Source organism: Takifugu flavidus, chromosome 13 (genome assembly GCF_003711565.1).
Source record: "Takifugu flavidus isolate HTHZ2018 chromosome 13, ASM371156v2, whole genome shotgun sequence".
NCBI lineage: Eukaryota > Metazoa > Chordata > Actinopteri > Tetraodontiformes > Tetraodontidae > Takifugu > Takifugu flavidus.
In genome coordinates, this window is record NC_079532.1 from 14,809,173 (window position 1) to 14,836,123 (window position 26,951).

The 26,951-nt window shown below is 41.1% G+C and overlaps 2 protein-coding genes across 4 annotated transcripts in view; both read left to right on the forward strand.

The window, feature by feature from the left end:
* The first annotated feature begins 695 nt into the window (after positions 1-695).
* Positions 696-22,892, forward strand: bicd1a (bicaudal D homolog 1a). 3 transcript variants are annotated; one of them, XM_057052569.1, is made up of 10 exons: positions 696-1,256; positions 12,486-12,698; positions 15,217-15,369; positions 15,455-15,952; positions 16,787-17,179; positions 17,557-18,315; positions 18,396-18,547; positions 18,666-18,876; positions 20,465-20,547; positions 21,257-22,892. In XM_057052569.1, exons 1-10 carry the CDS (start codon positions 1,038-1,040, stop codon positions 21,372-21,374), a joined length of 2,799 nt encoding a protein of 932 aa, XP_056908549.1. In that variant the 5' UTR covers positions 696-1,037; the 3' UTR covers positions 21,375-22,892. The 3 variants fall into 3 exon arrangements, with proteins under 3 accessions (XP_056908549.1, XP_056908550.1, XP_056908551.1); XM_057052570.1 differs by having other exon boundaries at positions 20,475-20,547; positions 21,257-21,392; XM_057052571.1 differs by lacking the exon at positions 20,465-20,547.
* Positions 22,893-25,977: 3,085 nt separating this feature from the next.
* fgd4a (FYVE, RhoGEF and PH domain containing 4a) overlaps positions 25,978-26,951 on the forward strand; it is a 35,024-nt gene continuing 34,050 nt past the window's right edge. The window contains exon 1 of the mRNA XM_057052574.1: positions 25,978-26,235. Within this exon, the coding sequence (XP_056908554.1) occupies positions 26,169-26,235 (67 nt within the window). The 5' untranslated portion in view covers positions 25,978-26,168. The remainder of the gene's footprint in view (positions 26,236-26,951) is intronic.

Here is a 26,951-nt window from a genome sequence, read left to right on the forward strand (position 1 = left end):
AGATAATCAACATTTTTAAAAAAAAAAATCTTATGTCTTTCTTCATCAAGAAAAAAGTTTTCCCCAGAAATTGTTGTAGTACTTTAAAAAGCCTCTAGATGGTAATCAAGAACCGTTTTCTAAAAAGAAATGCACAAATTAAAAGAGAGAATTAATCTACTATTTAAAAGAGCACCATATATTGGTGATAATCACCTGTAGGTGCTGTTTTTCATTACAACATTGTATTTTCTCAGGTTAAACCTGAAACTTGAAACACTAGTGGGAAAAGTACTACTTAATCGGTACTAAATAAACAGTTAATAGATGATTAGCCCAGCTATGACCCAAAAATTAAGATTAGGATTCAATTAGAAATTGACAGTAGCTCTGGCCTATGCAGATGACAGAAATATTAGTCTGGTTAAATGCATGCTGAAAATATTAGTGTCCACTTTTTTATAATTTTTGTAGTTTATAATTTCTAAAGGAATTAATAAAACTAGTAACACTAGTAATAAAACTGCATTCAATATTCAACGAATTGTCAGTTAAATACAACTAAAAAAAACTATAAAAACAACATAAGTAAGATGTTTGTTTTCATAGTTGCTTTAGTGCAAAAGTGTACTTAAATCATTACGGTATTTATCGATCATTATTACGGTAGGTGGGTTTTGAGTTTTTCCCCTCTGTCGCCGACAGGTGGCGCCATCTCACTCATGAATAAGCAGTTGTGTTTTGCTGAGTGTCGCACAGAAAGCAACACTGACCTGGATTTAAGTCGTATGGGTTTTTATATCCTTCCTTGTGGTCCTGTCACGATGATTAATCTGATGTAAATTACGACTGACGACACTGCTCGGTTAATTTAAACCAAGGCATATTTACTATGTTTAATTATTTGGATTTTTCTTTGCCCGCCTCTCCATCCTGTGGCCGCACCGGTTCTCCCTTTCGAACAGGGGGCGGATATTGAGCATCTCTCAGCCTCCGCCCGCCACTGTTGCACCGTCCAAAACAGTGGAGACCGACAGGGGAGCGGACAGAGAGGGGCAATGGCTGCCGATGGAGAAGGACGCGGAGAGTCGGCGGAGCAGTACCGGGCCGAGGTGGAGCGGCTCACGCAGGAGTTGGCCGAGGCGAACCGGGAGAAGATCCGAGCTGCAGAGTGCGGATTGGTGGTCTTGGAAGAGAACCAGGCTCTGAAGCAAAGATATATCGAGCTCGAGACTGAGCAGGAGGCTCTCAGGAAGGAGTTGGAGCAACTGCAGGAGGTATGATGATGTGTTGGTGTGCATACAGTTTCCTACTAGAGTGATATTTGCGGGATCGAGCATCATCCAAGATCGATCTGCGATTTCAAGGCTCTTAAGAGAAATCGTTTGCCTTCTTTAGATTATTGGGCATACTTGCGCATAAGGAGCTTTTATTTGGCTCTATTATAGTTCCTTCACTATACATTTCACTAGGCTCTAAAATGCTTTGGAAAAAGAGAACAAGACATGCATGCAAGTGTGCATTAACCCTACAAACTGAAGAAAATATAAACATAGTACATAAACCATTGTGTGTCATTGCTTTTCATTGGTTTGAAATTTCTTTTCATTCTCAAAAACTATCAGGCTCAATGTTATGATGTATCATGTATGTTTCTTTTCATCACAGATTCTGATAAGCTGCAATAAGATTTTAGCCAGTGCAAATGCGTGAATAAGTCTAGATTATAATGCTGGAGGTGTGTGTAGCCATAGAAAGATGTGCATATGCTGTAGGAACAACAGGCACATGATGACATGGCTTCACAGCCCAAGGTCGCTTTTGATGATGCTATCCAGAGTCATATAGGACCAGAATAGGAGTGGCTTATCACAATATAGCTGCTGGCTGCAAAAAGAAACAAAAACAAACCCAGACTGTTGGGGTATGGGAAATAGGTAAAATCTCTTAGTCCGCAAATGTCTTTTGCAGTTTTTGAGGTGAGCAGCTGCAGTTAATTTCAAAACAAAGGAATTAAACGTCATGTGTTTTCATCTGAGTGTCCATCAACTGGACCTCCAAAGATGTCATGTTTTTAGCTAAAATATTAACCAATTTTCTGTAAGCTAGTACCATTTTAAGGGAACTGTGAAACTCCACAAAGTCTGGTGGTATCCTTCGGTAGGCTTATTAGATTGTTGAAATTTACCAGAAGTTTAATCATTTAATCTGTGTCTGAGGAATCGGAACTGTATGAAGCCAAAGACCAATACGCTTTTTATAAGTATGCAAAGTTGCCTTTAAAAGCATACAGAGAGTGAAAAATTATGAGCAAATAGCAACTATTAGCATTTTTCCACCACAAAAATCAACTAGTGTTACTACAGTAGAAGATAATTGTTGTGCACATCACTTCCTGGTTGGTATCACTTGAGGTTCACTGCAGGATGGAAGCTACCTGCCTAGCTGATCCAGAATGACCTTTTCAGTCATGTGGTGGAGTTTTGAATTTTAATGATTCAATGAATATAATATCCATGTTTATATAAAATACATACACATTTTTTGGCAAACTATTGCTGCAAACCTCCCATATCCTTGTTTATTTCTGCTAGACAAGTGGAGCATTTAGTCTTATCTTTGTGGAAATTAAATGTTATGTGTATGAAAAGACAGGCTGAGGGAGCTGGCAGCAGACTGCTGTCCAAACCATGTCGCTCTCACGTTGTTTAGTAGATGATGTGACAGGTGATGGCGGAGACCATAATAGGAGGGACACCCAGGGACATGAGGAGATGAATGGGACACCGGAATGCCTTAAAATACCTGTGTAGTGAAACTCTGCTGCTCTTGATGGTCGGCATCTCCTGCGGTGTGTTTTTTCACCTCCCTGTCTCTCCGTCTGCCTCTGAGAAAGGGAGCATTTTCCAAAGGCAACATTACTTCCACAAGAAGAACACGGCCTTATTCCCTAAAGCCTGTCACCCTCCTCTATGAATATGAGACCGAATAGCCTTCCGCTGCAATAACATCACGGCTGCTGCGGAGAGACGGAATGCAGGAGGGCAAAATTGAATTTGAAATCGCAGCTGGGCCTGAGAAACCCATCGATCTCTAGGTGGTTGTTCATTTTAAAGAAATCCATGATGCATTTTTCTTTTCTTTTAGCTCGGATATATTTGACTTTTTCCGACCAGTCTTTATAACAATTTGATTTAAAATAAGAGCAGAACCCATGCTTATTAATATTTCATGGATTCATATGTTCACCACCTTTTTGGTCTGTTTCTGCTGTGTTTGCATACAAGCTCCTGTTGTCATTCTGCAGAGCTGCTTCTAAAAACACGCTATGCTCCTTTCTCAATCAACATTGAAATACTTCAGTGTTCCGAATCAGCTACATTCTCTGAGCCCTAAGCAGAAATAGAATGACGGAAGAGCTTTTTTTGGCTCAAAAAAGTCTTTTCTGCCCTGTGTTCATGTTCCCCTTCATCCACTCCTTTGCTGAACCTCCCTGCTCCTCTTTCTCTCTCCCTGCCCTCTGGCTCAGTCCCTCTTGTTTCATGTTCATGTACTATGTACGTCTGGATAGCTGCCTAAGCAATGATGGAAAGACCATTATCCCTGTGGTTCTTGCTTGTTAGTGCTGTCTCTGGGCAGATCATCCTCCAACGGGACACCATGAGAGGCAAAAGGAGGCGGCTGCAGGCACTGCAGAGTATGAGGGGCAGCGTGTCCGCTGGCTTGACTCCAAAGATTTAAATCTGCAGATTATTTTAATCTAAAGGGATGTATGAGATTAACTGTTTAGTTTATTTTGAACAAAATCCAAACTAGCAGGTTTGCCTAGTGTACAAAATATTTGGTAACATGAGTTGGACTCAAATGATAATGATGATATTTAGTTTTAAAAACAGCGTGCATGCATTTATTAATTATTTTTTTAATTTGTAAAATAATAACTAGTCACAGATAGTGTTCTATCTGTAATCCATCCATCCAATACATAGATGTGTGCAGGTCCATGCATACTTCTGTACAAAAACAATATGTCCTTGATGCAGATCAGAACAGCTGTAATTGGTCCAACTGTCTGAAGTTTCTTCCAATAATCCTGTTTTATTTATTGCTGCCTTTGGATTGATTTGAGGTCTGATTTTTTTTTTAATTAGACAGCTTTAAATTCAATTAAATACAAACATCTATCACTGAATTCATAAAGTATTACAAGGGAGCAGAAGATTACATTAATCACTTGCAAATACTAGATATTTTCTTTTTAAACGATAGATTCATTTGTGATTTACATCTAAAAATCTGGGTTTGGAAGCAGATCACAGGAACGATAAAGCCTAGGCCTTCTTTAGTTTGTTGTTGCCCCACTATTGACATTTTCTCTGAAATATCCTCTTTCACCTCAGAGGACTCCTTCAGTGTGCTGCTTCAAATATCCTCCATCGCTGCCACAAAGTCTGCTACAAAGAACAACAATTAACTCTTATTTTTCTACTGATCTGATATTTCCTGCAGTGAGTTTGTAAATACACTGCATGGTTGTCATTGGTTTGCTCTCAGCTTCACCATATCAAGATACATTTCTCAAGCACACACACACACTCACACTCACTTCCCATCCCTGCCTGTTTTCTATCATCTAGGATTCAGGGCAGTAAACATGGGTGGAGCATCTGGATCAATAGCTGATGAGCTGGATGGTGTTCCTTTCTTTGTGCACTATACCATCAACCTCCCCATCCCCCCCCCCAAAGCGTTATCTCTTGTGCTTCTGCCCCACCGTATCCCCCCTTCCCATCAACCTCCCTCTCATCTGTGATCCCTCAGTAAGGTGAAGGGGGAATTATGCATCGATTTCTGCTATGAATACCCGAGCTGAGCTGCAAACTATTGTTGTGAACAGTGTGGAAGTGGAAACGTGTTGCTGAAACACGTGCTGAAAAATTCCAGATGTTCACCGCACAAATGCTCAGCTTGGCTAGCTTTTAAATAGAATTATTTGCTCGGTGATATATGGTTTGAATCATCATTTGGAGCAACGAAGACATGCTCTGTTGCTGGTTGAGGCGTTGACCTATGGCCCTAGCTAGAGGCTCAGAGACGCAGTTAAGCATATAGTTAAGGTCATGTCTGACCTTTCATTTAACCTGTGGGACGGACTGGTAAAAAGGTGTCGTTCGGATAATTAATGGAAGGTCATTTTTCTGTTATTGACGCCCTATGTGTTTTTGCACTTGTCATAAGGAATCAGAGAATAAAGAACATTTCTCACTCTTACTGAGACCAGGTCTACAAGACTGGTTTTAGCTCCTGTTCCTGATGCAGTTAAACAGAGGAGTTGCTCAGAAAAAGAAACTGGACACTCCTGCTGCAAGCTGCTTTATTGATTCTGAGCTGTGTGTAGCTGTAAACTCTAAAAGCAGAAGTGGGAAAAGCAGCCCGTAATTAAGGTTTGTGAAACTCTGGTCTGCCGTGTGTGACGTAGGAGTGTGTTTGTTGCAGTTGCTGCTTGTTTTATTTACATGAATTCATTTTTTTTTTCTGTTGCTCTATTCACATTGTGTCCAGACCAGTACAGTCAATTTCAGATAAAGCCTTCTTTCATGATTTTTATCTCTGGAAGCCTCTTGTCAGTAGATGACCTGAAAGCATCAGCAACAGCGTGCAGCCTTCTTCCATACACACAGTCATCAAAGAGCATGTGCACTTAAAGTGGGTGGGAGCCAGAATCAGGGTCAGACTATTTGTCTTAGTCATTCCTGCACTGCTAAGAATCCAGCGGATTAGAGCAGCATTAAATCATCTTCTAGTAAGCTTGTGTGATTACCCTCATCCTAATCGTAAAATGGGTCAAGAATTTAATAACAGGTGTCTAAGGTGTCTATATCTAGAAGCAAACAAAGAGCAAAAACTTTGTAATCAGTATTCTCATTGGTCCAATATTCTGATAATATTTATCAATGGAAATGTTAAGCAGCTATTTCCCAGATAGAGCATCATTTACTTCCATGCTTCATCACTACTTTAACGTGTTTACATGTTCCATTGATATTCACTAATTATATTCAACATATACACATTCAATATTCAACAGTTCAAAGCTTTCAAAAGGAGACAAAATCTTCATCTATTCAGATTCTTTGACTTATCTTTGTCCTGCATCCTACCTCCAGGGGGCAGCAGAGATACTTTAGCCCAACTTTTTCTCCTCAACTGTGTGAAATGGATCTTTCCTTTGGTTTTAGAAACAAATCAAATAGAAAAAAACTACATTTGGAGGAATAAAAATGGAGGAAAGACAAGACATCATGAGCTAAATGATGCTGCAGTCACGTAGGTAAGTCTGTGCAGAGCAAAGATTCATAAGGTTCTTCAGAGAAAAGATTCATAACGTTCTTCTGACATCTCAGATCACGTCTGTGTTTTTCTTTACTGCTTAACTCTGTATTTCAGCTACCTCTGACAGCATCTCTGCAGACACTGACAATGGTCTTTCTTTGTGTGTTTCTCTTAGCCATCTTCTTTTAGGGCAGTGGGCTTCTTGTCTTGGTTTATATCCCCCTTAATTTGTGACTTTTTGTCATTAATTAATTTGAGATGAAGCTCCATGAGGATTAAGAGTTAAAGTAAATTGGTGCAGTCTAAATTCTCTGCGCATTAGTAGTCTGCCTCCTCTGTTCTAGCATGTCCCTGAACAGTAAAATGACGGTGCAAACCTGCTAAAGCTCTTAATGAACATACATCATTATGTTGTTCCTCCTGGAGTTTAGATGTTGTTTTCAACACTGCAAAGAAAACTGCCAGAGGTAGAAAAAAGCTTTTCTGAACCTCTAATATTTTATGCTGTTTTTGTTACCCTTTAAAAAGAAAAAAACTCAGCTCAGTCCCTGATTAATCCATCCATCCTCCCATTTGCTATTCCTGAACACATTTCCTATCAGAGTTACAGGACCTATTGGGGTCTATCTACAGAGAAAAGGTTACCCGTACATCACAGGACACACACCATTCACTCACACTCATTGAGGCAATTTAGGAGTCTTCAGTCAACATAAGCATATGTTTATGGACTGAGAGATGTAACCATAGACTGTATATAATAGATGTACATAGTATTCTGGTCTAAAAAGTGAAGCCAGAGAGAAGTGACATTGTGTGCAATATCACTGAGATCCGCTAGGGGCAATCCACTCCCATTCATTTTCAACAATGAAAAATTCAAAAACAAAGAATTCACAACTCAACAGTGTCAAGAGCCAAATTTTATCACCCTACAACATGATCTGGTGGTCCATCTGAAACTATTTCCATAATTAATTGGATATTAATCCTTAAAAAACTGTGTGTGTGTCAATTTGTTTGACATGTCTTAATTCCTGTACAGTTGAGCGGGCTGCATAGACTAACGTCAGATGTTATACACCTCTATTTCCTCCTCCAGCTCTGCTCTCCTATCAAATATGGTTACACATGGCTTCAAAAACTCAAGATGCCAATGTCCTATCCAAACTAATCTGAGATGTAAAGGAGGACTGCTGCTTGGATAAAATACATAACACAGTTTAAACTGGACTTGAACTTTATTGCAATTAAACTTTTGTCATAAGCGCTAGCTAATGATTAAGTTTATAACAATCTTTCTCTCAGTGCTTTTAACAGTAAAAGTACCTCCTTTGTCCTGATTTTTGTGAACTGTTCTGCTGCTGGTGTTTATAGGCGGTGGAGAACTGCTGAAATATCATTTCAGTGTTTCATGTTTAGTTTTTCCCATTTTTGCATTATCAAGGCATTTGAGTTTAGCAGTGATTTTTTCCCCACTTATTTCTGCATTTTTTTAGCCTCAGATAAAGAACCCACAGAAAAAACACTGGTGGATAGGGGTGATTGAGTTTTGAGTTATCAGTAACTCAAAGAGGGCTCTAAAAGGAGGCAAAATGAGACATTTATTCAATTAGGTTAGACCTAGGGGGCTGCAATCACTGAACTCTTTCACTAACATGATCCAGAATTTTCTGCTTTTGTAGCCCTCAATGACTTGCTGTGTTTATCAGATTGTGGCCTGAGGGAAGGGATGTCTGTAACACAGCTTTACCTCAGCGCACCAGCACAAGCTCGCACACATTGTTCCATGCCTGCAGATAGAAATTTCCCACATATGACTGCAGACCCTTGAAAAATGTATTTTGCTGCATAAGAGCTCATAGCTATTGTGACAAACACTCTGAGGACACTGTGACATTAAACAAGTGACTAAAACGTAGTGACATATCTGTCATGTCACTGTTATATCATTAAAAATTTCAGAACAAACTCTCATAGAATAAGAATAATTCCCATATTTGAATATTTACTCTATAAATCTTGATTTGGCATTTCTGCCTGGCTTTTTCTCTCTCCTGGAACTTGTCCCAGCATGTAAAAGGGTGGAATCGCGTCTCTTTTTAACATGAACCCAGTTATCTTAAAGGGGACGATGTGTTGTTTTGTGGCCGACTTGCGCGTGTTTTTCCGCCAGGCACATTCCTAAGCAGAGGGAGGACTGGATACGTAACAGTTAGACCAATGCACATGTGACGTTATGTTGCTTTTCTTGTTAATTCATGCTCACTTTAAATAGAGTCAAAGGATAACATGTCATGCATTTCCCTTCTGGAGTGATGAAATGTATGGTTTGATCTTAAGAGGAAAAATAAGGAATTAAGAGCCATTTGGGGGCTGACTGATTAGATCGTGTGCCCAGCTGCCACTGTGTCTACAACTCAATGTCCATTCTGAATGTGATTGAGCTCTGAAATGTTGGGCAGGCTGAGAAACTAATCCAGGCATCATTCTTATCACGAACAGACTTGAGCCAAATTGAATAATTGTACACACAGGCTGCCTTCTGAAAGATGTTTAGCCCCACACAGAGCTTATTGTGTTGGTGAGACAGTGACAGCTGTGCCTCTATTGTGGATTTGTTGTAACTGATTGGAATTTTTTTCAGTATAAATTATATTTCTGCTATTCTGATGGATTATTTTTCCTCTGTAAAACATATTGTTATCAGAGGAGTGACAGGCTTGACTTTGAATAAAGAGCAATAAAAAGTGGGGTAATCCACACTTCTTCACCCTTTTCTCTGCTCAGTGTTTATGTAGACAATGATTCATCAAAAGCAGGAGCTGTAAATGGTGAAGTAGACCATGCCTTAGAGCTCAGAATGATCCTGTTGAGTCCACTGAGAATGCCTGCTTGCTTTAAGCACATAAGCAAACACAATTTTAAACTTAGCTGAAGTAATTATAGCAATTTTCCACTCATGATTTACATAACATTAGCAGAGGATGGTAATGTGCATGTATTTTTCTTGGAAATTGGGTGTGTTGCTCAATTACATATTTACATTAAGTAATTTGCGTGTTTTAGTGTTAAATATGTAATATTGCAGCTGCACTTGTTGTCGCATGAGCTGCAAAGCTTGCCTGCTACCTTTACTGGTGTATTTTTCTCTCTGGCAGATCACATGACTTGGCAGATTTCCCCATAGTTGAGATGCTCATGGGGACATTTCTGTGTCCTTGCTGAAGGGTGATGTAGTGCTGTCCCAGTGTTTTCTGTAATACTGCATCAGTAGATCATCATATTCGAGGCTTTTGTTGGTAAAAGTAAATAATTTATAAAATGAATCTTAATAGTTAATCTTAAATCCTAAATTAAAACTCTACAAGCTAGGATTTCATCCATCTTTGCTTGGGGTGTGAGCACCACATTTGAATTACAGGTGCTATAAATATAATGGGTTGTTGGATAATGGGTTTATTTGACCTCCAATAAATCAACATAGCTTAGGATTCTTGCCAACATACAGTAGACCTCAATCATGTTGGCTAATCACTCGTGATGGAAGTTAGGATGGGACTTGGAATCAACACAGGAAATGAAAAACTCACCTCGCTCTACTCCTGAAATGCTGCTTTTTTTAATCGGTTAAATTTGATGATGGTGTGATAGACCCTCAGATGGATCTTGTACAGTTATCGCTTCTTCTCGATAATCTGTATCTGATTCATGACGCTAAACAACATTAGAACTTCCCACTAAACATTTTAGAATGCTGTTTTAAAACATGTTACATGCAAAAGATCCCCACTTAATACAAAGAAGGTTTACCAATAAATAACATAGGATATGTGGTGCTTTTCACAAATGAAATCTATTAAAGTAGGTCATTTTATGAAAAGAAATTGGCTTTAAAGATTAAGCTGCTTCAATTTCACCAACTTTATTAAAATCATCCTCCATAAAGATGGAGCATCAGCTTGTCTGTCTGAGTGAGCTAATGAAGCTACTTTCTAATTAAAACTGAGAAAGATCAAGGAAACATTAAGTAGTCTTTGAAGTCAGCTGCTTCCTGCTATTCTGCTGTTGTTTACCAGCATCCTGGTGTTCTGTAGACCTGCGTGTACTCCTCAATAGCAGTGAGTGTAGCTGAACTCACATTTGCACGTTTGGCAAAAAAGTAGTTCTACAGGACATTTTAGACAACCATATTTCAAATGCTACCCTAAAAGCAGTCCAACACTCTCCATCTTCCTATGTCATGTTTTGCTTTATTGATTTTTGCTCACTATAAAATATGTCTGATTATGTATTTATAAATTGTTAAATATGGGTGATTCATTTTTCTTCTTATTTCTTAAATGTATAAATCTATCTTTCATATACTTCTGCGATAGTTCTTTCAAATCAGCTAATTCAATCAGCTAATTCGTTAACCTTTTCTCTCTCGACAGCAGAGTAATGAACAGTTAATTAATGCCATCAGTAAAGCATGGTGCAAATGTCATCATCAGTATTAAAAGGTAATCCAGATCACTTCATTAAAATGTACATAATGTTTTTATTTCTACACTTTATCAAACATTTATAGGTCACTGAAGAATGTGACTGGTGCGTGTGACATAAATTACAGCCTTTGTCTTTATAAAAAATTTAATAAATCCCTATAAATCCCTATGTGGCTGCAAATAAATAAGACCCTGGCTGTAGATGCACACTTCCCTGCCTTCTCATTAGAGGATGTAAGAGAATGGGAGGGATTTCAGGGTTGTGCACCCCTCCTCCTCCTCCTCCTCCCCCTCCTCTCAAAGGCCGGTGTAGTGGTGGCAATGTTCCCCCTGCCTGCTCCTCTCTCCATGGCCCCAGGCATGAATGTCTTTCAAAGGAGGACTCTTAGATTGGACTTTATGCACACAGTCCCAGAAGGCTCAGGGACCTCAAGGTTGAATCCATGATGAGCCTCTTTTTTCATTGCCAGTCAGCCCCAAATATAAATAACTGCCCCAGGAAATATGTTAAAGTTTAATATTGTGTTATCTTTAATGCATTAGATGGCCCAAGTAAGGGTCACAAAATAGACCACAAAATCAGGGCCAGTGAATGTCTCAGTAAGAGTAATGACACAGCACAGCGTTGCCCGTGATGTTCATGTAATTAGCCCAATGATGGGCTGCCATGGTGATATTTTTAGCCCACAATAGCTGCATTGTAAGTGTTTCAGAAGGTCTGGATCATATATACAGTAATTGCATATTCAACTGCATCATAATACATGAGAACTCATATGAAGTTAAATAAGTGCTCCATAAATATGGTTAACTTTTCTAAAAATTGTGCAAAATGGTTAGATTTAGAGGCGTCCTTTCTCCTAAATGCCCAATCTGTTTGGTCTATTTTGCTTCTCCTCCTGCAGTGTCCAGCTGTTGCTGTGCCTCCTTTTTTCTACTTCTTTGTCAGCCTCCCATCTGAAGACAGAATGTGAGCTAATTTGGTCACAGTGCTCAGAATTAATCAGCTGTTTTGTTTCTGAGGCCCAACTGCCAAATCATTCAACCGCACTGGGCCTCCTTGGAGAGCGACAGCGTTTTTGTAAAAAAAAAAAAAAAAAAACCTGAAAAATGCATATACAGTATGTTAAAGCCAACAAATCTCTCTATGTGAAAGTGTTATATTTATTTGCAGATGTAGATCTATTGTTTTTGCTACCTTTTCACATCATACCCTCCCTGTATATCAAACAAGGCAAGGAAGGTTTCTGAGAACCATATATTTCCAATCACAGCACCTGAACACGCTGCCAGCTGAGCCTCTTAAGTCATATATTAGGAATAGGTAGAAAAACAAAAAGCTGCCATGAAGAGAAGATAGTTGCACCCTGGAGTTCAGGCCCGCTATGGGCTGAACCTTTGAGGTTATATCTGCAGCTCTACTTTTGGTGCCTGCATTACTGTTGATGTAAGCTTTGATTGTCACAATCAGGCTTTGGCCCTTTGGTCATCACAAGTCAGCTCCCAGGACTGTGAAAACCTGTGTCAGGTAAATGGGAACAGTGCGTCTATCGATCACTGAAATGCCATCCCTCAAGAATGAACTGGGCACTTCTGTGGGGCGAGTCTGGCAAGTTTTCAGCTGATGATCAAAAGTGTCGACTTCAAGTGAAAGAAATAAAATGTCATTCTCTCTCTCGCCAGGCATTTGGTCAAGCTTATAGCAACCAGCGTAAGGTGGCAAAGGATGGCGAGACCACAGAGGAGACGCTGCTGCAGGAGTCAGCCTGCAAGGAGGCCTACTACATGGGCCGTCTGCTGGAGCTACAAACAGAGGTGACGATCAGCCGCTCCGTAGCGTCCAACGCCCAGGCCGAGAATGAGAGGCTGAGCACGCTCATGCAGGAGCTACGGGAGGTGAGCTGTTCACTCCTTCCTGAGACTGCATCTTCTCTGTCTGTATTTTCTCTGAAAAGGGTAGAAAATCAATGAGATCACGTGACAAACTTCATCAGCACATTCAATATTGAAACGTCTTGCTCTCATGTTCAGTCATCTCAAATGTTAGATTAACTCTCCTAGCAGTAAAAGGATATGCCGCCGTGTGTTTGTGCATGTGTGTGTGTGCTGGCAATCAATAAAAACAGGACTTTGAATATAATATAAACTCATATGATGTCATTTTTTTTGCAGCAGTTAGATGAGATTAAAACAATAAATGCATTTGTGAATAACAGAAATATTCAGTATAAATACTCTCAGTGGTGCTTTTTATTTGCTGCATCATAACATTCTCAGCCTGTTTCTGCAGTTGTGGCCTGTTTCATTGGATTTCTGATTTTGGTTGAATCAGGATATTTCTCTCGCCCATCATCAAGGCTCAGATCACGTGACACCATCAAACTCTGAAGGAGTCCTTCAACCACACAGACTCCTTTTGTGTGACTTCTGCATTTTCCCCACATTTTTCTGTTTTTTATACTCCATTAACAAATGGAAACATTCTTACATTCTCTCAGTTCAGGAACGCTCCAGTTGGATCATCTGATGCTTACGACTGACATATGTGTGTGGTATAGGGAACGTGAGCATGATGGCCTCTAGATATAGTGCTGGTGGGCCTAATAACCTGTGATCAATCATACGTGAAGGTTATTAAAATTTACATTAAACATTTAAAAATAGGACTGATATTGGTGAAACTCTGTTATTATTGATTTTTTTAGTGTGCCAACAGAAAAATAAATGTTAAAACAATAAATCCTTTTAGACTTTTATTTTTGTTATTAAAACATCAAACTTCGTTTTGATCTCAGTGTTTTAATACTAATACTATTATTAATAGCCATCAGCAGGAGGGTCCCCCTATATGAGCCTGATTCTGCTCAAGGTTTCTTCCTGTTAAAGGGGAGTTTTTCCTTGCCACTGTTGCTTTTTGGGGGTCAGGCCCTGGGATTCCGTAAAGCGCCTAGAACCAATTTTGAATGTAACAGACGCTATATAAATATTGATTGATTGATTGATTGATTGATTGATTGAATACCAAACTCTGCCCCTTTATTCATAAGTAACTTGCTGGCACAAACATCATACAGGAAAAACTACCCATGTGTCAGCATGTAAACCTTGATTCATTCATTCATTCACTCACTCATAGATGTTGACAGCGTGTCGGACAGTTCAAGCAGGGGTCAGACGCAGCGGTCACGACCCCATTGTTGGGAAACAAATCCGGTGTTAAGCTGGGGAATCACAGAAATATCCTGAGCTCGGCACATGTGTGAGCCACGCCACTCTCAGCACTCAACATTCACTCACTCACTCGCTCAGCGGGAAGTGTTGGGTAAAGGTTTAGTTTTTCAACAAGATGGAGCAGTTGTGATTTGTATGTGTGATGTGTCCATTAATGACAAGTGGCCCTCTTCACACAGTGAAACAGGTGTTTTGGCCCCACTGCACTGCACCCAAGCATAAAATATAAGCAAAATACTGAGATGCAGAAAACTAGACTTAGGAGGCAACATTGTCACTTACCACAGGAAGCCCTTTATTCACTCTCCTCACAGCCACACATCTCCATTCTTCAGTCTTCCTGCTGTTTAGTTCACATTGCTGCTGCAACAACAGTGTTAATGGGTGAATGAACTATTGTTTCAGGAATCCCAACAGACCTCAACAGTCTGTGACTGCCAACGTCGCTAACCCCCACCCCCTATTGACCCTCAACGCCACATAATTGGCTTCTAATCCTCACTCACTCCATCTTGCCATCATTCTCTGACTTGATGCTGGCATTTTAGAAGGAGCAGCCTCACTGTATCTCTGTGTATTTTGCAGCAGAAGCATCATTATCTTCAGAGGAACTGCTGACAGCTGCTGAACACACATGCACGAGCACACACACATGCACGAGCACACACAGACACAAAGTGTGTTTCAGTTTATTGACCTGAAACCTGGAAACGGTCAGGTATTCCTGATACATACAAGTTTCTTCCATGTTATCAACTTTTCTATAGAATTGAACTGACCTCAGACTTACTAAATATATGTACGGAATCTTATAAATGTAGTGTTTAAATGCAGCAGCTTTCTTTTTCATGTTCTAAGGAACAAGGTTTCTGTGAGACTCAAATCTATAGTTCTGAATGTTAGCTTGGATGGTTCTGCTGTAATCTACTTGTTCTTCAGTGTTTTCTCTCAGGTCCGTCATTGGATCCTGCCCTTTATCTAGTTCAGCATATGCTCATGTTTTGGTGAAGTATGGATTATTCTTCAAGGATACATCCTTCTTCACAAGTCTGAATATCATCTCATCTTAAGCCGACCACAGCAGTTACCTACGGGGATTTCGGGTTGTGAACTTCTAATCCTTTTCATTGACTCATCCTGTTGTGGCCTTCTTTCTCCCTCCAATGTCTTCACTCTGCTGCAGGCCAATGAGACGCTGGAGCTTCAGAGGACCAGGATGAGGGAAGAAATCAAGGAGTATAAATTCAGAGAGACCAGGCTGCTCCAGGATTACACCGAGTTGGAGGAGGAGAACATCACGCTCCAAAAGTTGGTGTCTACACTCAAGCAGAGCCAGGTCAGAATGAAGACCTTCAATGGTGTGATAGAAAAGCGTTCTTCACACCACTGTCAGGACAATTTTTAACTTTGATCCTCTACAGGTTGAATACGAAGGGTTAAAGCATGAAATTAAAGTCTTGGAGGAGGAGACCGTTCTTCTTAACAGTCAGCTGGAAGATGCATTGCGTCTGAAGGACATTTCTGAAGGTCAGCTGGAGGAGGCCCTGGATGCCCTCAAGGGTGAAAGGGAGCAGAAGAACAATCTGAGGAAGGAGCTGGCCCACCACCTCAGTCTAAGTGACAGTGTGTACGGAGCGGGGGCCCATCTAGCGCTCACTGTCACTGGAGTTGAGGGCATCAAGTTCCACGAGGAGAGCAATGCCTCCAATGTCACCAACGGTAGTGCTATCCCTGTCGCTAATGGCAACAGTGAGGACAGCACCCGCCGCAATGGCCACCTTCACACAGGCAATGGGATGACTAAGATAAATGGAGAATACAGACCAGGCTGGAAAGGAGAAAACATGCATCCTGTGCCAGATCTGTTCAGTGAGCTCAATCTGTCGGAAATTCAGAAACTCAAACAGCAGCTGCTGCAGGTATGTTGGTAAACTCTAGTTTCCCTTTGCACAGTAAGGATAATCATCAGAAAGAACTCTTTTTTATTTTAATTATGTGTTATAATGTTGCCTTTAAAGGTCAGTGCTTGGGTACATGATGGAATAGTCAGTTTCTGTCACTTTGAAGTTGATGTGAAGCAACATGTAACATGTTACAATACTGATTTGCTTTCAGTGGATTTGTTTTTCACTTGGGTTTACCTTTGTACTCAGTGTAGCACTGATCAAAGCAGCTTTCTGTCACATTTAGCCAGTGCTAATGTGGAGATGACAAGTTGGTGACAAACAACTCTACAGGGTTTTTTGTGAGAAAGCCCTACAGGTTAAGGTCCAACAGCACCACCTACAGGTGCAGGGACAACAGCAGCTGGAAACACCGCCCGCATAAGTCAATACACACCGAACTTGACATTTATGCTGTTATCATTTGATTTCATGGGAAAACTTATTGAAACACCGACTCCATCCTGTCACTTTTATGGCTGCAAGTTTTGAATGCAGAAGATTGAGAAATTTACAATTATCTTGTTGATGATACAAATCAGTTTATTTGACACGGCTTGTGCCATCTGATTTTTTTTCGTGTGGGCTAAATTTTTGCACTACGATATATCTTACATATTGCAATGAGCTTGATGTTAGTAGGGTCTTCACATTTACAATTGATCCATTAGAGTCTAGTGCGTCCCTTCATAGCTTCTAGTAGCAAACATTTAATGTGTGTGGGAGGGCAGCATATATAAACACAATATTTAATGTGGTTTGGCCTTGCAAATTGTGCATGTTAATACTTTGATGGCAATGCATCTGTAGGTGGAGCGTGAGAAGACGGCGCTGCTCATGAGACTGCAGGAGTCACAGACACAGCTGCAGCACACGCAGGGCGCCCTGTCAGAGCAGAACGAGAGGGTTCACCGTCTCACGGAGCATGTCAATACCATAAAATGTCTCAATGGGGACAAAGAGCTGGACGACCCACAGGAGAGCGAGAAAGCAGATGCCGCCTCCTCGTCGCCACCGGCTAATGGTCACCATGAGCTCGACATCAGTGGGTTTGAGATACTAGAGTGCAAGTACAAGGTGGCGGTAACAGAAGTGATCGACCTGAAGGCAGAACTCAAGGCCTTAAAGGAGAAGTACAACCAGACTGTGGAGGGTCAGGGGGAGAACCACGACGATGGCAGGGCACAGGCACTGAGCGAGCAGGTTTGTGTTCACCCTACAAGAACTGTTGTCTGCCAATTTAGTGGCAAAGAGATTACTTTCAATCACCCTTCTGTCATCCAACAAATCATCTATTTTTCCTAAAATATAGAGGCGCTCAGTTGTGAAGCCCATTAGAAGCGTGACTTTTCTTTTCTGTTGTTGGTGTTGATCTTTTAATGTAGGCTTTTTGACGACCTCTACGTTAAGAAAAGAACTCCAAGACTTTTGTCTTTTTCGTTTTCTTGGACCACAATCTTTTCTTTTGTGATGCATTCTTTAATTTTTATGTGACAATGTGCTAATTAAGAGTCCTATGTAGGGCAGTCCTATGTATGCTTTACATACATTAAATTTCAGCGTTGTTTTTCTATCATCAGGTGATTCATCTAGAGCGCTGTTACCGTGAAACTCGGGAAAGGGTAGCAGGGCTGGAGGCGGAGCTGCGAGCCGCTACACACACAGCGACAGAGAGCCAGGGCATGCTGAATACAGCACAGGATGAGCTGGTAACCTTTAGCGAGGAGCTGGCACAGCTGTACCACCATGTCTGTCTCTGCAATAATGAAACACCAAACCGCGTCATGCTGGACTACTACAGGCAGAGCCGCGTCACACGCAGCGGCAGCCTGAAGGGATGCGATGACCCTCGGGCTTTGCTCTCCCCTCGCCTGGCACGACGTCTTGCTGCCGTGTCTGCGGCTTGCTCCACTGAGCCCCCACGCAGCCCCATGGACTTCCCATTCAGAGACTGCCATCACGCCGACACCCCAGCCAACACAGCAGACTCTTCATCCTGCCACAGTAGCCCCACCCGCAACCTGACGGGCTCCCCAGGCCAAGCCATTTCTCCATGCCCGTCTCCAGTTCCCTCGGAGGCAGGTGGAGACCTGCGGAAGGAGCCCATGAATATCTACAATATGAACGCCATCATAAGGGACCAGATCAAACACCTCCAGAGAGCTGTGGACCGCTCGCTGCAGCTCTCCAGGCAGAGGGCAGCAGCCAGGGAGCTTGCGCCCATGTTCGACAAAGACAAAGAGCTGTGCATGGAGGAGATCCTAAAACTGAAGTCTCTGCTGAGCACCAAGAGAGAGCAGATAGCCACTCTCAGGCTTGTGCTGAAGGCTAACAAACAGGTGATTTCTCATTCTGTCCATTTTCTCTCATTTAAGTGAATGCGTTGTAATCTCTTGGTTCGCTGCTGGTCACGTCATAGACAGCGGAGGGGGCCCTTGCTAATTTGAAAAGCAAGTACGAAAACGAAAAAGCCATGGTGACGGAGACCATGATGAAGCTGAGGAACGAGTTAAAGGCTCTGAAAGAAGATGCTGCCACTTTTTCATCACTCCGGGCCATGTTTGCCACAAGGCAAGTGGGGAAAATCAATGTCACTACACAAAAAGTCTAAACATCAGAGCTTCTCAGTGCCAAAGCTAAAGTAGATTTAAATTAAATTGGTGTCTTCTCTTTTTATTGCTGTGTAAAGATGTGATGAGTATGTTACCCAGCTGGATGAGATGCAGAGGCAACTAGCAGCAGCGGAGGATGAGAAGAAGACACTCAACTCCCTCCTCCGCATGGCCATCCAGCAAAAACTGGCGCTGACTCAGCGGTTGGAGGATCTGGAGTTCGACCAGGAACAGACCCACCGTGGCCGCAGCGCTAAAGTGCCCAAGATCAAAAGGAGCCCATCCAAAGTAAGTCATTGAGGCACCTGCACAACAACTGCCAGCCCCACAAGGTTCAGCTGCCCTCCATTAGTGTCTCCCATTAAACCCCTGCCTGAGCCTCCACAGAAGCTTCATAAAAGCGTCTATCGCTCCATATTATATTCTTCAAAGTAGTCTCTGCCTAACCTCAGCTGAGTTTGTCTTCGGTGAACCAGCCCATTGTAACAATGACTCAATCATCTTGGTGTTCAGATGAATGATTCTTTTGAAACAAGATATACAGTAGGTCAACTACCCCATCTAACAAATCAGTTAACCTCACTTTCTTCACCTACTTGCCTACATAATTTGTTTAGCAATGTCTTCAGGAGCTTGCAGCCTCTCTTTGTCAGTATTTCATCTAACTCCAAGCAACATAGTGAAAGCTCAAAATACCTTTCAAATTTGGGGAAAATAGCAACAACGTTATTCATTATACACTGAGTTACAGCGCCCCTGTGTTGATGTCATTTTGTCTCTTATCGAATCTTTTAACATACCACATCATTTTGAATATATAGGAATGAACTTGAATTTTGTAGGGTTTATTAATTAAAATTTAGTTACAATTTACTGTGCCTTTTTTATTTAAGCAAATAATACATTACAATGCAAAAAAAAAAAAAAGAAACAGCCTCTCCATGTGCTCTATTTCCACATTTACAACTTAATATTCATCTTTTTGTATCTTATCTGGGGGGCAATGTGTCGAAAACAATCCTGTGTGTTTCCAAGTGTTTCCACTAGGTGACAGTAGTATCTCTTGTGTATAGCCCAGAGATTGTAAAGTCCACCCTTTGTGAAAGAGCTTAGGCAAAATGAAGGTAAACCAACAAGAAATGAATGGACTGATTTAAACAATCCATTATTGGATTGAACTGAAATAGTACACTAAATAGGGTGTTATAGGGGTGAATTGTATTACTGCAGGAGTCCTTCATGTTTGCATGTAAAATCAATATAAAATGGGATTTTTGGAATTTGTTAGTCTATCCATTTCCTTTAAGGGCTTTTTCACATTGCACCTTACTGTGTGACAACATACTGTAGGTTCTGGAAGCAACATTTTATATACAGGCATAATTAATGTATAATTTATAGAATATTGAAGGATTATAGCTGTTTGAATTTAAATAATAGTACCCTTGTTTCTTTGATGACTATAATCTTAAAAGTTCCTATAATGTTTTCAAACAGAACAATCTTAAAGAGTAATATGACACGCGTATGTATCCTTATCAGCCCCAGGCCAATTACAAAGGGACACATCCTTATTGGTGCATCCTTATCTAAATGCTAAGGTTAATTGGCTCACTGTGCACAGACTGATTGGTCAGATAAGAAAATCAGTATCAAAGCCTGCACACATACATGCATCATGGACTCTTTCTTGCCTTTGTGACAGCTCTCATTTACTGTTCTTGTTTATTCTTCTAACAGTAACCGCAAGAATCCCTATGCTATAACTAGCCTGTACATGTTCACATTAGAGTCAGTGTTTCATGTTCTATCCCTCCTTGTCTTGTCATGTCTCTTCTTGAGTGTCACCACTCTGTATATCTGTCTAATTTATCAGTCTCTCGTAGATTGTCAGCAGCCTGCTGCCCCAAAACCGTCTCTCTCCCAACAAGTAAGGCAAGGGAGAGCCTCGGGCCACAGGTAACAAACAGATTCAGAATCAGCTGGAAGAAGGACCGGTCTATCTATCTATCTATCTATCTATCTATCTATCTATCTATCTATCTATCTATCTATCTATCTATCTATCTATCTATCCATCTATCCATCTATCCATCCATCCATCCATCCATCCATCCGTCCGTCCATCCATCTATCTATCATGCACTTACTGGTCACTGGCAGTCAAATTCTTTCTACTTTATGATAAATTAATCAATAAAATCACTGGTAACTGTCACTGGGAGAGGATCTCAAGGACGCCCCTCAGCTTATATCTGAAGTTTGGTCTTTTCTTCACTAAATCTGTGCGAGGCAGCTCTGAAACTGCCGACAGATCTGAGATGATCTGAATCAGTCTTTTGCCGATTCATTCATTCTCTGTCCCACACGGTTCGGTTCTGTTCTGTTGATGCTCTCACCAAATCTGAATGTCATCCGTGCCCTGGTTGTGACGGAAGTGTTTTTGTGGGGAAGTATCTTCTCTTGCTTTCTCATCAAGTGTCGTATGAGAATACGGTGTCTTTTTAAGAGACCGATAGGAAAGTACAAAATTATATTTTCCCCTTTAAAAACAATAATTTACAGTATAGAACATGTGATCCCTGTCTCATGTCTATTGTCTCTGATAGATTTGTTCCATTAGCACCTTCTCTGACTGGATATCTTCTGCTTCTATGCATTCCCACAGTCTTAAATTTGTAGCAGACCCGGATCACCACCCTGTCCTGTCAGGCAGCAGTCACCCGCTCTCCCGCTGTGACCCTCGAAACTGCCCGGCTCAGCTACCCCAGCCCCCTGAAACCTAGCCTTGCTGCTCCAAAATTATAACCCCCACCCCACCCAACCATCCAGACCGACCTGGTGCTTTCTGAACTCTTGGACTGCATCCCTGCAGGAGAAGACCAGGACTATTCTTCTATGGAGGAACGTGACTTTTCCTTAAACAACCACAGGGACAAATCATGGGATAGTTTGTTAATCCTATTCCTATTAATATTTATGTCTAATTTATTAAATCTATCCATTTTTTATTTTCATTATGATTTATAGACTGAAAATCAACCATTTTTTGGTGGTATGTTTGATGCTGTTTATTATCAAGCTCTGTACTGACTTGTGTTACTGCTGTGGTGAGCAGAAGGTTTTGGTGATCATAACCGTACTAAAAGGAACTTCACAGTATTACAGTGGAAATTAGGAATAAGCTGGGTTTGATGTTGCAAACACATTAATGAGGGTAAACATTTGTGGTGGTTTTAACTGTTTCTAATGTTGCTTGTCTTTGGGGACGCTTATGTGTTTTTATATGGGATTTTTATTTGCTGTCGTTGAGGCAATTTTATACCTTGTTGGTTTTTTTTTTTACATTAGGATCTAGTGAAACGTCTGCTCTGCCGCCCAGATAAAGGTTAGAAAACTTAGCAAGTCGAGGGATAAAGATCAGGATTTGGAGTGTCGGTCTGAGTTTTGATTTGCACGGGTTTAATCGCCACTGCAGTGATTGGCTTCTTTGTGTTAACATGAAGGGGATTCCCTCTAAAGGCGTGCCTCCTTTACATTTACCATCTCTCTTTGGTGACAACCTCATAATCTCTGTATTTAGTGTCTTTCTGCCCTTTCTGTGAGTTGCAGATTTTTCCAGGAGTCTGAATTTCACTACTTTACATTCAGCTCGCTCTCAACTGTATGCAGTACCGTCGAAGCACAATTATGCACTATGCATTGTAGCAATACATCAACACTCATGGATCCAATTCTACAACCATTTCTTTTGCTGGGAACTAACAAGCAGGCATTAGAAAAGAAGGATACATTTGCATAAACAGTCATGGCCCTGCTTTCTGACATATTGTTTCTTTTTGAAACATAGATTTACTGAAGATGACAGATGTAAAAGCTGTTTTTTGGACTTTTACACCTTGATGGTGTCTAATGTCGATGTTTTCCCTGCACTAAATCCATCTGTTTGCCAGATACAGTCCACAGCCATTAGGTTATTTCTTTTACATCACTGATGGATGAATGGGCTTCTGTTCTGTTCTCTGCCTGTTACATATGTCGGATTTGCCTTTGTTAACTGTTGGTCATTACTTTTGCAGCTACAGAGTGATTAAAAGATTTGTGGTCCAAAAGTAGCTTCCGAACCAGCGCAGGTGACCCGTAGTAACTCTGTTTGAACACTGAACAGAGAGAGACTGAATCAATGGGAAAACAAACTTAAATGGTTTTAATGCTGTATGCTGTACAGGTGGTTTTACATTTTAGCCTCAGATTAAAACAATGTATAACTGGTTTACCAAATAAGTAGAAGACCTGTCCTTTGATTTGCTTGTGACTTTTTGGGTCATTTTAAATTAAAAAGAAAGAAGAAATGACCTTCCTGTTTCTTGTAAGTGTCCACATTCCCACATGACAGCAAAAACAATTTGAAGTATTGTAATTTTTAAGGGATCACAACACAAACAGCAAATAAGCCAAATTTCCTCAGACTGGAGGATTGAAGAACATCTGCATTTCCCCCCCTAAAATACCAGTAACCCTGCATAAGTCCAAAACTAAGATTATATATATATATATATATACACTCACCGGCCACTTTATTAGGTACGCCTGTCCAACTGCTGGTTAACACTTAATTTCTAATCAGCCAATCACATGGCGGCAACTCAGTGCATTTAGGCATGTAGACATGGTCAAGACAATCTCCTGCAGTTCAAACCGAGCAACAGTATGGGGAAGAAAGGTGATTTGAGTGACTTTGAACGTGGCATGGTTGTTGGTGCCAGAAGGGCTGGTCTGAGTATTTCAGAAACTGCTGATCTACTGGGATTTTCACGCACAACCATCTCTAGGGTTTACAGAGAATGGTCCGAAAAAGAAAAAATATCCAGTGAGCGGCAGTTCTGTGGGCGGAAATGCCTTGTTGATGCCAGAGGTCAGAGGAGAATGGCCAGACTGGTTCGAGCTGATAGAAAGGCAACAGTGACTCAAATAACCACCCGTTACAACCAAGGTAGGCAGAAGAGCATCTCTGAACGCGCAGTACGTCGAACTTTGAGGCAGATGGGCTACAGCAGCAGAAGACCACACCGGGTGCCACTCCTTTCAGCTAAGAACAGGAAACTGAGGCCACAATTTGCACAAGCTCATCGAAATTGGACAATAGAAGATTGGAAAAACGTTGCCTGGTCTGATGAGTCTCGATTTCTGCTGCGACATTCAGATGGTAGGGTCAGAATTTGGCGTCTACAACATGAAAGCATGGATCCATCCTGCCTTGTATTAACGGTTCAGGCTGGTGGTGGTGGTGTAATGGTGTGGGGAATATTTTCTTGGCACTCTTTGGGTCCCTTGGTACCAATTGAGCATCGTTGCAACGCCACAGCCTACCTGAGTATTGTTGCTGACCATGTCCATCCCTTTATGACCACAATGTACCCAACTTCTGATGGCTACTTTCAGCAGGATAATGCGCCATGTCATAAAGCTGGAATCATCTCAGACTGGTTTCTTGAACATGACAATGAGTTCACTGTACTCAAATGGCCTCCACAGTCACCAGATCTCAATCCAATAGAGCATCTTTGGGATGTGGTGGAACGGGAGATTCGCATTATGGATATGGATGTGCAGCCGACAAATCTGCGGCAACTGTGTGATGCCATCATGTCAATATGGACCAAACTCTCTGAGGAATGCTTCCAGCACCTTGTTGAATCTATGCCACGAAGAATTGAGGCAGTTCTGAAGGCAAAAGGGGGTCCAACCCGTTACTAGCATGGTGTACCTAATAAAGTGGCCGGTGAGTGTATATATATATATGCAATTTGGCTCCATTGTGGCTAAAGTTTAGTTAGCATCACAACATTTTACCATCCTCTGTTCTGAACAGTCAAAATAATATGGCAACATATTTCACATTTTATTTCTCAAAATTTTATTAATTGCTTGTTTATTTTACTCATCAAATTTTTGATACCAAATATAAAATGGCCGAAACAAAAGCATTAAAAAAGCAATTACATTTGAGTGTATTTTTACCCAAACTAAAGCCATCAGGGAAAGGTAAAGAGAATACATAAATTGTAATGTGATTTTTCCTTCCTCCCTTATTTAGATCATCTGCCTTCTATACTTCACAAACACTGCTCTCTGCACCATCACAATGGAAGTCTCATGTTTAACATCCATTCATGTTCAATGATCCCCATCTTGTTTTGGCATTACATCTTTACTCTTAATGTAATGGAGCCCTCATGGGGGCCCCTCAACCAGGACCGTGTGCTTAAAGCACTGCAAAATGATGGTTCCTGAAGGCCCTTGGGTGTGTAGCCACCAGCTGCAGGTATCAGCATCTACATGTCGTCTATGTTCATTCTTGAACTGTTCAAATAAGATTTAGAAAGAACCCCCAGTTCCAACAATGATGTTCACCCGAGACCACAACTAGTGGAGAAATCACGATGTTGGCATTAAAGTGGACGAGAGCTCCAGCGAGAACTATTAGCAACGCTCCAGTTTTCATCGCACCATTAATAATAAAGAATGGCAGCAGAGTGCAGGGAAGGTGTGGCGTTCATGGCTTCACTGTACCTGAATCAGCGCAAGGAAGACAACATGATTAAGTTTTACACAGATTATTTTTAGAAAAATCACGCGTGTTAGTGTTGTTTGTGTGCGCACACGTGTGTGAAGTAAGGATGGGCAGATCGATCCCGTGGTATCGATATATCGATACTCACAAGCTACTCATTTGGTATCGATCTTCTTTTATAAATATCGATACTAACTAAAAAAAAATAATTGGGGGTGTATGCATCACTTTCCGCCGTTTTAGATTAGTTACTTAAATTAATATGTGCCAAGACACCCCTATACCTGGCGGCGTACTGAGCTGGCCCATGTCACGTGACAGGAGATAGGGAATGAGCATCAACGTGCAACATAGCCTGCGCCGAGCCGACACAGTCAGCAAAAGGCAGAGCCGGAGGAAATAATCAGCCAGAGACGCAATCGTGTTAAAGCAGAAAATGTGAATATGATACGATTTCTGAAAAGCAATCTGAGACTTCAGTAAAGTGTGATGACATACCTCAAGTGCACTAAAGGTGTGATGGTGTCAGACATTGTTCTAATTATTTTTTTATGGAACAACTGTCTTATGCAGGTTTAAAGGATAAGGAAATCCTAGTAATCAATTGACCATAATAAATTGTATATAAATGGTCTGTATTTGTCTTAAATGTAATAATATTTTGACTGACAAAAATTGCCAGTAAGAAATGAACGGTATCGGTATCGGGATCGATATCGATGAAAATACAAGAAAAAGTATCGGTATCGTATCGAATCCCAAAAGTGTGGTATCGCCCATCCTTAGTGTGAAGGGCGGGTTCCTTCAAGGTGACACTGATCCGGTGATCCCCGTGCATGCAGCTGTTCTTAGGCGCGTCTTCTTTTGGGATTGAGACGCGCCGATGGAGGAACGCCACCACGCACTGTGGGATAACGCGCACATCGTTATCTCAGCACTGTTGGACTCCACTAGTTTTTCAGAATAGTTTCAGGAGTTGCTGGAGCGAGCGCTGCCTCGCAGTACCATGGACGGCTTCCGTAGGGTGGCGTTTCGCAGGAAGCAGCGAAGCCTGGACGTTTGTGCAGAAGACGGTGAGTGTTGGAGGATGGTTCCACAACAGCTTAAAGTCAACTGTAAATCATCAGTTAGACCAACTTGTCAGAAAATCCAGTTTTAAAAAAACTATATCTCTACCTTATTTGTTTTTACGGTACTTAAAGAAAGTTGTTAAAATATATAAACTATTGCTGGTGACAAAGTTGATGGCTTTTTGTTTAGGTCTGGAGGGGTGTTTTTTATTTGTTTGAAAGTCATAGAACACACCTACATTACCGTTCTTGTTTACACAGCAGGTATGAAGGGTTCAAAGACAAGTCAGAGCCTGTTGGATAACCATTTACATGCTGGAGGGCACCTTTTTTCAATTTAGGACTTTGTCCTGCAATATAGTCTGCATGTGGTGCAATGACTTCTCTTATGACACCATTAATACCACTACAGGTGGGACAACATAGTGTTTGACAGCTTCCTTGTGAGAGGATCATGGTTTCTCGGCATGAGAAAGGAGGCGTCTTCATTGTTTTGTTTTATCTTGCTTGTCAAAACATGCAGCTGAGGATATTTGCTGAGCGTGCCATTCTGATCTTAAACCTGCAATTTCATAGATTTGACTTTATCGCAGCTGCGCTATTAAATGCAGGTCAGCAGTCACACCTGTCGATCTCATTCACAGGTGAATGATTTGAAACTGAGTCACAGTGAATCAATTAGAGTCCAAGTCTGATAAAAGTTAGTCCTCATAGTATCT

Bases quoted from the DNA above. Each gene is read 5' to 3' on its own strand.
- bicd1a (XM_057052569.1), top strand. From the start codon at position 1,038: ATGGCTGCCGATGGAGAAGGACGCGGAGAGTCGGCGGAGCAGTACCGG. The intron at 1,257-12,485 runs GTATGATGATGT...CTCTCTCGCCAG, and splicing joins AGTTGGAGCAACTGCAGGAG to GCATTTGGTCAAGCTTATAG. The intron at 17,180-17,556 runs GTTTGTGTTCAC...TTCTATCATCAG, and splicing joins CACAGGCACTGAGCGAGCAG to GTGATTCATCTAGAGCGCTG.